At 37.3% G+C, this 13,673-nt stretch overlaps 3 protein-coding genes and 2 non-coding genes across 5 annotated transcripts; 3 read left to right on the top strand and 2 right to left on the bottom strand.

Annotated features, from left to right (window-relative positions):
• TRNAQ-CUG lies at positions 554-625 on the top strand. The gene has a single exon. It is a non-coding gene; the product is annotated as a tRNA-Gln (tRNA).
• TRNAQ-CUG lies at positions 639-710 on the top strand. The gene has a single exon. It is a non-coding gene; the product is annotated as a tRNA-Gln (tRNA).
• Positions 1,045-2,755, bottom strand: LOC105175512 (caffeoylshikimate esterase). Its single transcript, XM_011097965.2, has one exon. The coding sequence runs from the start codon at positions 2,146-2,148 to the stop codon at positions 1,156-1,158; it is 993 nt and encodes a 330-aa protein (XP_011096267.1). The 5' UTR covers positions 2,149-2,755; the 3' UTR covers positions 1,045-1,155.
• On the top strand, positions 5,717-10,332 carry LOC105175511 (serine carboxypeptidase-like 31). Its single transcript, XM_011097964.2, has 10 exons — positions 5,717-7,382; positions 7,937-8,044; positions 8,248-8,343; positions 8,476-8,568; positions 8,650-8,732; positions 8,815-9,102; positions 9,211-9,341; positions 9,424-9,519; positions 9,614-9,719; positions 9,845-10,332. The coding sequence occupies exons 1-10, from the start codon at positions 7,103-7,105 to the stop codon at positions 9,992-9,994; spliced, it is 1,431 nt and encodes a 476-aa protein (XP_011096266.1). The 5' UTR covers positions 5,717-7,102; the 3' UTR covers positions 9,995-10,332.
• LOC105175510 (NAC transcription factor 25) lies at positions 12,092-13,652 on the bottom strand (the record flags this gene model as incomplete). Its single annotated transcript, XM_011097963.2, is given in 3 exon segments — positions 12,092-13,016; positions 13,109-13,416; positions 13,505-13,652. Coding segments are annotated over 3 exon segments (1,044 nt in total), but the record flags the coding sequence as incomplete, so codon positions are not given.

The raw sequence follows: 13,673 nt of genomic DNA, 5'->3' as shown, positions 1-13,673 counted from the left end.
TTAACAGATCCTTCCGTTTTTTCTTTTAGCTTTTCCTTCTCCATTGACTTTGTAGTTTTTACTCTGGTGGTACTGTAAGATCATAATCTATGTGTTAACTGCAGCCATATAAAAGCAACAATATTTATATCATCTGTTGGCTAATTCGAATACTTGACTTGTGATTGACCTCGTCAGGTATTGCATCAGTTCTTTGTTTATGCGACTTATGATTGAACCGGCAGGTATCAGGACTCTCCAACAGCTCTTTTCATACTTGTTCCATATCACATGTACTGCAGGTTTCATTGCCTGTAGGCATCCAAAATTAACTTTGTAATATGACAATTGACACCGTCAATTCTCAATTATCACTAATTTTTGTTGGAACGTTGACAAAAACTGGCACTGTAACTATAGATTCTTCAGATTCTTTTAAGCATTTGGATCTCTTATCTTAACCGAACTATTTCGTCGGCAGCATAAGCATCTGATAATGCTGTGGAGACTGGGATAACTTCCTTATGAATAAGAAATAAATATGTATGAGAGGAGGAAGCATGCATGTCATCATGGTCCCATGGTCTAGTGGTCAGGACATTGGACTCTGAATCCAGTAACCCGAGTTCAAATCTCGGTGGGACCTCTTTTAAAATCATGGTCCCATGGTCTAGTGGTCAGGACATTGGACTCTGAATCCAGTAACCCGAGTTCAAATCTCGGTGGGACCTCTTTTAAATTGTTATTTGTTTTTTTTGTCTTTTTGTTTCGGAATTATCTTTCTTGGGGACATTTTATGTTGTATAAAGTTTGATAGCTAAATGGAAAATATTCGAGAAACAGGCGGAATCTCATCCTGCGTTGTACAAGAACGAGCGCGAGGCGAATAAGCTGTCGTCAGAAAGCAGAGAATTCTTTGAGCTGTCCTCAATTCTGTAATTTCTTACTGTTGGCTGTTGCAGTGCAAGGTTTGTCCAAACATTCATCAACACCTTGTATGAAACAGTAACATGAGCAGATGGCGAACTAGTTAGCAGGAGAGAAGCATGCCAAAACCAGTATAAATTCTTGGAAGAACCAGAATAAGATCATTAATAGATTCTTGAAAAAACTTCTGAACAATTTTTGAGTAGTTTATAATCAGAACAATAAATCTGTTAAAGAAAAATTGCAACATCATATAGCAATTTCAACATCCTGGATACTCTTGAACGAGCATCTATCATTCAGCCACTTCAAGATATCACCACGAACAATCGCAACATTTTCATCAGTTTCCCCAAACAACAAAGAATGCATCATACCCTCATAAATCTTGATACTCTTATCCTCACTCTTAGCCACTTGATACAATTCTCTACTCACTGCTGGATCAGTAACCACATCTGCACTCCCATGGATCACAATAAAAGGAATGCTCACATCACTCAGTTTACTACTAACGTAATCTGTCACCCGCAGGAGTTCAAGAACCGTGCCTAATCTTGGCTTCCCCTGATATCTCATGGGATTCATTACCCCAATTATTTTCTTTTCTGGGACTTTGACAGATTTCTCTAACAAATCAGCGGTCGGCACAATAGGCAAAGTGGGGGCAATTCCTGCAACAGCCGTAAGGATTTGTGGAATGGGCCATTTTGGCCTCACCTTGTCCGAGATTCTACACATGGGGGCTATCAAGACCGCGCCTCTGAAGAATTCAGGTTGCTTGAAATGGATCAGTAAACAAATTGCGCCTCCCATTGACTCACCAAACAAGAATCTCGGAAGGTTCGGGAAGTTTGGATCTTGGGTTAAAATGCAGTTGAAGAATGAGATGCAGTCATCAACAACAAGGTCAACATTTGGGACATAGGCTTTGAGGCCTCGGGAGCGGCCATGGCCTTCAAGATCAAGGGCAAAACAGGCAAACCCATTCTGGGCAAGGAAGATTGCGGTGCCCTGAAAAGTCCAGCTGATGTCATTGCCATAGCCGTGGACCATACAGATGATGCCGCGTGGAGGTTCGGATTGGAGTGGCTGCCAGGATCTGGTGAATAGGGTTAGCCCTCTGGGTGATGTGTAGTAAGAATTGGATGATTTGATGCCCTGTTCTTTGTAATACTCCTCCTCAGGAGTGTTTCCCCAGTAATGGGTTAGGCCTTGGTTTTGACGTTTTTTTTCCTCCATTTTTGTTTCTCTTTTCTCCAAAAATTTGGTATTTTTTCTTCTTCTGGGTATTTGCCCCGAAAGAGGGAGTGAATTGGGATACGCTTGACAATAATTACCTGTGGAAGGTTCTGGTTGGTGGAGAGTCAATAAACGTGGTGGAAACAGGGCCTCCTCCTTTTATTTAGGTTATATCTTTTTGACGTCAAGGTCAACCATTTTTGGGAATGAAAGCTTACTTTGCAGTTGGAGGTTCATAATTATGCAGTTGAATGCGTGCGGGATTACAAAGCTTTATTTCGTCAAAAGAGGGAGTAATTAAAGGTGTGGTACTCTACATTGGAAGATAATTTCTCTGACTTTTTGGTATTATTCGTGTTTAGTCTGTTTTTCTTTCTTAATTATGATTCAAATAACAGTGTGATCATTGATGATCATCTGCTTTAAGTCTGCGTTTCTTGTCTACAATTTGGAAGCGGGAGTGCCTTTTCGTATTAGTTTTTCTTTGTCTTGTTGTAGAGGCTGAAGAGAAGAACTATTCTAGTATTCATCAAGTCATTCGGAGGAAAATGTTAAAGGGCAAGTGCCACCTTCTTGTCGAGAACAATGAATTGTTATTTTTGTGCTTTGGTATATTGCTATTGCTTTGAATTATGATAATTGGGACGCTCTCGCTCAGAACAAGCAGTTTTCTTTTTCCTGATTATGATGCTTTTCACCTTTTAGCCGAGAAAACTTAATTTACTGAATAATTTGTAGATAGAGCTATTCAGTAATAAGAGTGGAGAATGATCAATTCTCAAGAAGCTATACAGAAGTAAACCGTATGATGTAGTCTAATATATTATTCCAGATGCATTTGTTCACAACCTTATCCTTTTCTTCTTCCAATCACAAGGCAACAAATTCCTTGTCAAAAAAGTATAGAATAAAGCAATAGCATATATCCTGAGAGGACCGAAAGTTCCTATTCTGGTCACTGTTGGCCAAAGTTGAACTACAATCTGAGGAAGATAAAGAGATGATTAAACACATGAGAAGTCCTTTCTCATCTTCAAATAATACCTTCCTGTTTCTAGCCCTTTGATTTTAGGAGGCACTTTTGACTGAGAGCTTAATTGAAGGGAATATAATCATAGCTTATGTTTCGTGATGTGATGACTGATATAAAATGTGCATTTTAAAATATGAGAATATACACGCTCCGGTTAGTAGCTGCCTATAAAGGAGCTTCACATGGCTTCATGGTTCTTTTTGTTAAGTGGGAAGGGTATCTGTAGGAATTCTGGGCCTTTAAGAAAGTAGCATTGTAGTCTGGTATGATCTCAGTTTTACTTTATTTTAGGTGGTATACTATTGGAAGATAGGATGAAATTTATCAGTGCAAAGATGATCAGGACTGGTGCCTTGCACTTTCTTGTAGGGACCAACATTTAAATCACAACAATAAGATATACTAAATTGCCAATGAAATCAAAGAATAGGTAACTTATTGCAGGCCTAACACAAGCACTTCCAGAAGTTGGCTTTATAGTCTAAAAGCTTCAAAGCAGATCATTTTATCTCTTGCAAATTTCAAACCGGTACTAATGAACATATAGCTCCTACCATCACTAAGATCTATCTCCAGGGACAGCTTGGTTCTTTAAATTCTATTCCTCCTGTTTTTATCTTTCTTTGCTTGTTCATTATCTTAGTTGACCGAAAGCAGTTACAGTTGTTTATGTTCCCCCCAAGTTATATAGGCCTTCTTAGGTAATTTTTTATGTGGGCTGCATACTTTCACATGGTTAGCTAAAAAACTTAGAGATAAAGCTTAACTACTTTCTTCTCACCGTCTACATCAATTACATCCATATCCCTCTCTTCTCACTAGTCACCATCCATCCATTAACCTACGGCTAGAAGTATAAAGTGTGAAAGTTTTAGAGTGTAAAATCTTACAGACATACTATTATCTACCACCAACTATGTGGAGTTAGGGTCCATGAATTTCTTGGAATAGGATATTCATCATCGATCAACATTTTTATGCTGCGGGAGTCAAGCTAAGATGGATAGGTCCAGCGCATCCTGTTATTTTTGCCCTTTTTATCTTTGGCAGAGAAAGGTCCAATGGAACTTCTTTTCCAGCCAATTCATGGTTGACTTGTGGAAAGGACTGTAGTGGAATATGGTTGTGCCACCTTTCTCATATTTTATCCAAACCCCACACCACACACACACACAAACAGAGCACACACCATCCATCCACACTGCACACAGAAACATGCAAACAAACTGTTGACTAATGCATGTTTTTCTTACCTTCTAGCATTCATTTGCTCTTTTCATCAGAGGCAACGATGATGAAGAAACATAATTAAAGATTAATAGGTTCCTTGATATCTTGGAGAAATTACAGAAGTGGAAAAAAGAAAAGAAAAGAAAGATACAACCTATGTAGAATTATGGTGCTATTCTTTTCTTTTGTTAGTGGCTGGTTCGCATAATTCTTGGTTCAACTTTAACCATTATCCGACAGATTGCCACTTGAAAACTGCATAAGGTTATGATCAAATTCTAAAGATTATCCTTTTTTCTCTTTGTTTCCTTTTGGTTAGACAGGAAGTTATCTGTATGTGAGCGAACTTGAGATGAAGGGTCAAGTTATTGTATTCTTCTTCTCTCTGTGCACCTGTGAACTTATGTCTATCTTTACTATTATGGATCTAATTGGAAAACCTAAACCTGAAGTTTACCAAAACTCTCATGATTTCTGCATAATTCAGATAATGACATAATGTTTCTTGAGAAAATTAATCTCCCACTACAATAAGTAGAATCCAATTTTCATATCATGCTTATTGACCTAATACCACAAGCTTTATTTGATTATTGCAATCCATGCAATGAACCATCTTGTCCAGAATAATAAAATATAAGTGATATGACAACGTGATACACTACTTGTTGATTCACAGTCAATAGCTATTGCAATATTTGCTTTAATAATCCTGAACATAATAAGCTTAGGACATGCCTTCCTTGCTTTAGATCGTGCAACACATTAGTGGTTCTGATTTCACACCTAACAAAATGTTCCACTGAACTTGTTCAGCCTTCATTGTTCCAACAAATAAAACTTATTATATTTGCAGCTAATATAATAATGCATTTTGCTACTTGCTTTGGCAACATAGTTCTTGTCCCGTTAGAGTTTGCATATCAAGGTGCTGAGTACAGTATAACATATCAGCAATTAAAGGACTTACTATTGCCGACAGATACCTTTATGTCTGACAGGAATCTTTGATTCAAAAATCAAAGTAAAGCAGAGTTGTCATAACTTGCTATAATGCATTACAACATTGCATGTCAGACAACTGCCACATGTGAAATGTAATTTCTCAATAGATTGTATTCTTCATCTTAAATGAATTTATTTGTTTATTTCAGATGATTTCCTTCTCATTGTTCAACTAAATTGAAGTTGAAATCCAAGTCATGGTTCATATCCAAGTTCGCTGTTTGCAATCATATCTTTCCAATAGCCTGATTATCAGACGATAAAGTCACAGCACATAAGGTTCGCCACAAAACCCCTTTCTTTCTTTGCTCTGATGATGAGATTCCAGAAGAATATGTCAAATTTTATCCGCATACTGCACACACCACCAATTTGGAATATATACCGTAATATCATTCCACTTGCCACTTCCATGACAAAAGAAGGAAAAAAGAAAAAAGACTGGTTAGCATATATGTGGTCAATATGAGAAAAATAGTACATGCTGCGAAAAATAGTTCCCATTCAAAGTACCTCGATGTCAGAAGAAAGTCAGTACCTTGATTTGAATGATGACATCATCCTTCAACAAAGCAATGGTAATGTGGGTTTCTTTGACCCTTCACCTCTTTCGTGGGTACATATGAAACAGTGACCGATGGTGCAGTCCGTCTGAATATGTCACAGAACGACATTTATATTTAAAAAACCTCCATCAAGATTCTTTTTTTTTTTTATTTGGCATATTCATAAATTCTACATGCATATAATACCAAAGCGTGCGTTATCTGCCATAATGCTTTGTCTTTGCTCCTATCTTTCCAGGCTAAACTTCTCATCTAGTCTAATTTGAGATTATCGGAAGCAGCATTTTTTATGCTTCATTCTGCTCAGCAATCTGTGCGGTGTCATTTTAAGTACTAATAAGTGACATGGGAAGCTTGATGAAGAACTGCTTAGCATCATGTTATTGATGTAATGTCATGCCCAATGACTAGAGAATTAAACATAAACCAATGCCTCCTCACAACTGAGAAGAGAGTTTAAACTTACCCAATTTTCAGTTTGCTGATATACTTTAGCTCTCATTATCTTTTCCTTATACTGCTTATATAATATACAAATCTTTGGCTTCCTTGTCATCTTTGCAAAATGCATTCCTATACTTTCTGGGAGTAGGCAGTAACAAGAATAAACAAAAGAAGACATGATTATTAATAGAAAAAAGTAAAGGGCAGTTGAAGACTAGTGAAGGGTAAGATCGACGCTAGCTCATGAAAGTTGATATTAGAAATCTAGAAACATATATCCATGTGATTTTGTTGGATGAAGGATAAAATCTTGACTAGGTCCTCAAAGTTTGGCAACAAAAATGTGGAAATATATACTTTAGTTTATACTGGATATCCACGTGATTTTGATCCAACAACCCACATACGAAATGGAGGCTCCACTCTACTTCATGCTAGTTTTACTTTTAGAACCTGCATAAACTTACGTCAGATGCCATAGAGTTGCCGACCAAATTAGAGAACAGTGTGTCACATAGGACGTCTTCACTAAAGACAATCTTGAAATTTAGACCCCCTCTCGTGTTTCCTTTAGGACAACTAGTTCTCCACAAGTATAAATAAACATCCTGCTCTTTCCATATTTTTACCTTGGGTAGCAGTAACCATCTCCAAATTGGTGTCTAGTGTTATTAGAATGGGTCTTGTTAAAGTATTGTTTGTCCTCTCTCTGCTTATGGTTTCCATGGAACCACTAGTAACTGCTAGATATTGGCACTGGTCTAATGAGAAAAAATCTAACTTTGAGGCTGCTGAAGATCTTGTGACTAGTCTTCCAGGCCAACCCCGTGTAAGTTTCCGACACTATGCTGGGTATGTGACAGTAAACGAAAAGAACGGCAGAGCACTCTTTTACTGGTTCTATGAAGCCACAACCCTTGCTGATCAAAAACCTTTAGTGCTATGGCTAAACGGAGGTAAGGGAAATAACAATAAAGAGACAATATCACCATGGATTTTCACTTGCATGCAGTTGATTGTTAACACTTTCCAATGAACTGAAAACCAGTGCATGCATAATTCATATAAACATCTTGAGCATGGCAATCAGCATTTAAAAGTGTTCTAGTTGTATTAATATATGCATAAGCACTGAGTATATCGGCTTTCTGGTAGCAACTGCATTTTTCATGTTCTGATGCCAGTAGCAATCTTTTAACTAACCTTTTTATCCATATTTCAAAATACAAGATTTAAAGAAGTTCTTAACGCCATATTCTTTTAATAATTAGATTCCTCATAAATAATCTCATCTTGTGTTAGCTTCACAGGGTCCCATACGTTACACAAAGGATGATTCACAAATAAACTCTTTGAAATTGTAAAGGGATTAAGGTTGCCTTTTCCTTACTTAAAACTTAGTGGACATATCGCTTTTCCCATTATCCAACTGAGTCTTAGTATTTGTATACTCTATTTGGTGCTTGGTTTCGTGTTCTCCATTAAGGTGACAAGGTACACTATGTTCTAGGTCCTGGTTGCTCTTCTGTGGGATATGGAGCAACACAAGAGATTGGACCTTTCCTTGTTGACTTGGATGGACGTGGCTTAAAATTTAATTCTTTCTCATGGAACACAGGTTTAATTTCTACCATCTCCCGACAGCATGTTTTTGCATGCAGATTTCTTGAATAGCATATCAGTTAAGGTGTATCAATTTGCAACAAGAAAATCTTGTTTACTGATTTAAGACACAATCGACCTCCAAATATTACCATGCTTTCAAATACACAAACACAAAGGAAGTGGATTTTGATCTATTTATCTTGTTTGACGCTACAGAAGCCAACTTATTATTCCTGGAATCTCCGATTGGTGTTGGCTTCTCATACACAAATACTAGTGGTGATTATGATGGTCTGGGAGATGACTTTACAGGTAAGCCATTCTATATTTTACTGTAATCTGGTACCTAAAGCATTTGTGTGGGGCCAGGCGAGTTTTCGAGTATGACCAGATTGATAAAATAATTGTGTGTACTCTGTGCCCATATTGGACTACTCTAACCAGCAAATGATGCTTATGGTTTCCTGCACAAGTGGTTTCTCAAGTTTCCATCATATCGGACCCGGATATTTTATATTGCGGGAGAAAGCTATGCAGGTATATTTTCTTACCCTTTTGCCATCATCCACCCCTCAGTCCAATTTGGTTATTCTCATATTCTTGATGTGTTTAAATTAGGGAAATATGTTCCAGAGCTGGCTGAAATTATTCACGATAAGAACAAAGATCCCTCCTTGTTCATTGATCTTAGGGGCATTCTGGTATAGTACTTCCACCACACACACAAACGTTATATCGCGAACTATTTTCAGAAGAAAGTTATATTTAATAACTTGTTTGTAGCTGGGTAATCCTGAAACACATGATGCTGAGGACTGGCGAGGTATTGTGGACTATGCCTGGAGCCATGCTATTGTCTCAGATGAAACCCACAAAACTATCATTCGGACCTGTGACTTTTACAGTGATGATCCATGGAACAATACCGATTGTAACACTGCTGTGGAAGAATTATTTAAGCAGTATAAGGAGATAGATATGTATAGCCTTTATACAACCCTCTGCCAAAGTAATTCATCTGCTTCAGCAGACATGTCGACTCTATTCAGAGCGAGGAGTTCATCCAATATGGTTATTGAATATCCAATCCACTGAGCTTTTTGTTTTATAGAATTAGTGCATGGTTCCTTTATTACCACTATGATCAAGAATAAAACAAGGTTCCTATATTTTGCCTAGATGCCAAGGCTCATGGGTGGTTATGACCCGTGCTTGGAGCACTATGCGAACACCTATTACAATCGACTTGATGTTCAGAAGGCCCTCCATGTTGCTGACGGAACTAGCCTCAGGAACTGGACCATCTGCAAGTAATGTCAATTTCTCCTTTTAATTTCATCTATAGTCTGGTATGCGAAATTACGGCCACTAATTGGATCTTCCATGATGCAGTATGACAATCTTCTATGGATGGTCGGATTCAAGGACATCCGTCCTTCCCATATACAAGAAGCTCATAGCTGCAGGACTAAGGATATGGGTTTACAGGTTAGATGCTTCCTTCCAAGTCTCCTCATGTTTCTTTAACAAGTCAAAGCTCACAGTCCAAATTTTGACATTTTGCAACAAACTTTTTTGGCAGTGGAGATACCGATGGCAGAGTTCCTGTTTTGTCAACGAGATACAGCTTAAGCTCCTTAGGACTTCCAATCAAGAAGGCATGGAGACCTTGGTACCATCAGAAACAGGTAACAAACTCTTCTTTTTCTTTTCTTAAGTAGTAAAATAAGGGGCATGTTAGTTCCTCAAAAGGCCTTATGCTGGACCAACAGACGATGATTTTTCCTTACTGAAAAGGATTTTATTAAACTAGGTTGGTGGGTGGATTCAAGAGTATTATGGTCTTACGTTTGCTACATTCAGAGGAGCAGGCCATGATGTGCCCACATTCAAACCAAGCGAGTCGCTTGCTTTCTTTGCATCATTTCTTTCAGGTGAATCTCTGCCCTCCGAGAGGGATTGATGATGAATTCGCTCGGCTAGTTCTACGAGAAACTTTGCTGTTCCGATGTTAGTTTTACGACAAGTGTGAAAACAATGCTGTTAGAGAGAGTTTCTCCTTTTTTCGTGTAGTGTTACTACTTTTGCGTTGGCTGTGAAATCAGAATAATGAACTTCATGTACAAGTCATTAGACTTCACAAGAAGACTGTGATCTTCACCATGGTGTTGGATAAGAGTTTTTGGGGTTTTCTCAACTTCCATCGCCTTCTTCCTCCTCTAAAAACACTTTCATGCAAGGTATATGCATGTGTTTTCACGACTTCGGCATATCAAGGAAAACGCATTTCAGGAATTCTTTCCTTTTACAAATCTCTCTTTCGCATGAGCGATTGAATCTCCAACGTTGATGTTGGGTTTATTCTATCTGGAGAATCAATGAATGAAAACAAAATCACTTACTAAATGTGGGCCACTCTCCTATTCTCTTGGGCCTTTAACCAAGAGGGCCCAAGTGATTTTATGGTGTAGGCCCAAATTTGCTTCAAACATAGATTGGGCGATTTGATGATTTTAGTCCTATAAATCTCCGGCCCAATTAAATATAAACTTCAAATGCAAACTCGGCCCAAACTTCCTGACTTAGACGTACCTGATGGGCCTGGCTGCTGGTAGTCTGGTCCGTATCCACAAAAGTTGGAAATACCAAGAAAACCCTCAGCAAGCCTTCATATTACTGGATTCCCATGTGTAGCTGATATACTTAGATGCATTTGGATTGATGAATTTGAATTTTTAAAAAAAAATTCAAATAACTAAATTTGAAACAATTTAAAATAAATTCAAAAAGTTATTATTTTAAACAAATTCTTCAATTCAAATGCAACTTCAAAATATTTAAATCATTTGACCTATTTATGCTTATTCTTAAGGAATAATATTATGATGCATAATAATTAAGAAGAAAGTGTTCACTTAGTGGAAGTAGTCATTATTGGAAATGTAATTTTCAGTCAGTTTGATATCTATTTCAGAATTTATTTCTGAGGATATATATATATATATAAGAGAAATAGTCCAGAAGACAGAAGCTAATAAGTTTCTTTCCCAAATTAGAGGTCTAAAATGACATTATTAAGACGCATAATTAAATTAAATGGTCCCATCCTAATTACTTCTTAAGAATTAATTTCCCCAAAAGCATGCATTTCTATATGCCTTCATCAATCCCAATCTTCTATTATAAAAGTAGTCGTAAACTCACACTCCACATATATATTGCATAATCTAAATTTTCAATATACTTATGTACTATGAAAATAATTAAAATAAAAAACTGATGAGAATGGATAATTTCTTAAATAATTTTTATTACTTTTAAATGAGAATAAATATAATTAATATTATTGACAGAAGAATTTAAAGGGATAGTCATTAAATTAAAAAAAATATATATATATATAGTATGTTTGAGGACATTTTAATCCATAATCATCCAGCTAAAAAAGGTGGTTACACTAACCTCTTCTAGCTTAATAAATAATATAAATATTTAAGAAGAGTACTTTATATTTGTCGTGCGTATATTAAATGAAATATTAAATCCGATACTGTTTTATAATTAAATTCCATTTAATGTTCAAAAAAATGAATTAAACAAATACCCCATCTCCTGGCTGTGCTTATGTCGTCATGACATATTATAAAGATTAGTTAATTAAAAGAAAAAATAAGTGTATCTTGAACCATAATTATAATAATTGAAGCTTCAGATTGGAACAACGAATAGGAATAATCTTACGTCAGGAGCAGAAAATGTGCACCTAAATCCCCCCAATTTCGGCTATAGGTATATTCCCAACTTGATTTTTTTGAAATTTTTACTTACCTAGTTATAATTAAATAACATATATAAATTCTCAAATTATTTAATCCTATGTTCAAACTTCTTCAGAGTATCTCCCAGAAAACGTTGGAAAAGCTCCCAGAATTAATTTGACTTTCGTGTTTCAGACTAATAATTAACTTACATCAAATGCTACGGAAAAATGTATAGATTGTTCCGACGATGCTGTTTATGTGTGTTTGTACTCACATGAATTATCAATTATTGAATCAGATATGGTAACATATATATACATACAAATTCATATCAACGATGTCGACGTGGAAATTACAATATAATAAATACAAATTTGTTTATGCTATGATTGGATAGGAGGATTCAGCAAGTAGATTAAGTTCAAAACCAGTATTACTGCAAGAATACGAGTAGGAACCAAACCCTGTTTGTCCTTAATTATGTACATAATTATCTCAATAACAACTAATTCATGAGAATTTGAATGGCTTTGTACATATCAGATTAATTGCCAAAAAATAGTATATATGCGAGTATGTGTATATATACGTCACCTGGGATTAATTAATATTCGTATGGGTGTCGAATTTTGCTGTTTATTGAAGGTGGGAAGTGGGAAATTGGTATGATTGATGATGCAGGAGCCCTTCCTCTGGAGAATTAACCTGCAGCTGTGAGTTTTGGTGGAATGCTTGGGGGTATTGCTGATTCAGCAAGGAAATGAAGGAGATGTTCCTGTCATGATGATGATCATGAGCTGGATTGCTGCTAGGGTTTTTGTAATCATCATTGGCTTCTGAAGTGAGCATTGATGTTCCATTTATAGGCACTGGACTCCAATACTGTGATGACGATGACGATATATTCCTGGGAAAGTCGGATTTTGATGAACTTGAAGATGCTAATGGAGATATAGAGATCGGGATGTTGCTAGGAATTGCTGATCCACTTCCAGGGAGCATCCCGGAAAAGAAATTATTCCCGTGATCATCTTCGAACGTCAAAACCCTGGAATCGTGATGGCTGGAGGGTTTTCCAGGCCCCGGAAAGGAACTCTGATACCCGACGTCCATCGATAAAGTCGGCATGGAAACGGGCATTTCTTCCATGGAATCATCCATTTCGATCGGTCGACTGCTCGGATTGCCTTTTTTGAAAATCCGGCATAAAACCCAATCATCAAGCTACATAATCATACAGATTAACAACCACAAAAAGTTAATAAAACTTACGTATTAATATGCACTAATTATTTGATAGTCCATATATACAGTACCTGTAAAGAGCCTTTCTTGGTGAGAGATATTCCAGGGGGTTTATTAGCACTGGAGTTCTTGTCAACGAGTCGATATTCATGCATGATCCAGTTGGATTTGATGCCCTTTGGTGGCTTCCCGCCGTAAAAAACCAGGGCCTTTTTCACCCCGATCTTTTGAGTGCCATTCGCCGTCAGGATAGGCTTATCGGTGCCAGTGGCCTTCCAGTATCCCGACGTTGCGGCACGATTAGGCCGTTCGCCGTTAGGGTACTTCCGCTCTCTCGGGCTGAAGAAATACCACTCCTGCTCGCCAAAACTAGCCTTGCCTAAAAATAACAATATCAAATCATAAATCCTTATGTTCTTATCAAGAATTATAAACAAGAAAATAGTGATGAGAAGTCTGATGATTACTTGGAAGTTCCCATGGATCATATTTGTAGAGATCAACCTCAGCTATGATAGCAACGGGCAAAGGGGCGGAGGCGGCTTTCTTCTTCAGGTAGTGAACCACCAGCTCCTCATCCGTCGGATGAAACCTGAACCCGGGCGGCAGCCGTGGCTGGTGGTGGCTGCACACGCC

The sequence above is a fragment of the Sesamum indicum genome, linkage group LG12 (genome assembly GCF_000512975.1).
Source record: "Sesamum indicum cultivar Zhongzhi No. 13 linkage group LG12, S_indicum_v1.0, whole genome shotgun sequence".
Taxonomy (NCBI): Eukaryota; Viridiplantae; Streptophyta; class Magnoliopsida; order Lamiales; family Pedaliaceae; genus Sesamum; species Sesamum indicum.
The sequence above is the reverse complement of the archived record's forward strand: the minus strand, read 5'-3'. Positions and strand labels throughout refer to the sequence as shown.

Excerpts from the sequence above, each read along its gene's own strand:
- LOC105175512 (XM_011097965.2), bottom strand. The coding sequence starts at position 2,148 with ATGGAGGAAAAAAAACGTCAAAACCAAGGCCTAACCCATTACTGGGGA.
- LOC105175511 (XM_011097964.2), top strand. The coding sequence starts at position 7,103 with ATGGGTCTTGTTAAAGTATTGTTTGTCCTCTCTCTGCTTATGGTTTCC. Across the intron at positions 8,733-8,814 it reads TTGATCTTAGGGGCATTCTG|CTGGGTAATCCTGAAACACA; the intron begins GTATAGTACTTC and ends ACTTGTTTGTAG. Across the intron at positions 9,520-9,613 it reads CTAAGGATATGGGTTTACAG|TGGAGATACCGATGGCAGAG; the intron begins GTTAGATGCTTC and ends CTTTTTTGGCAG.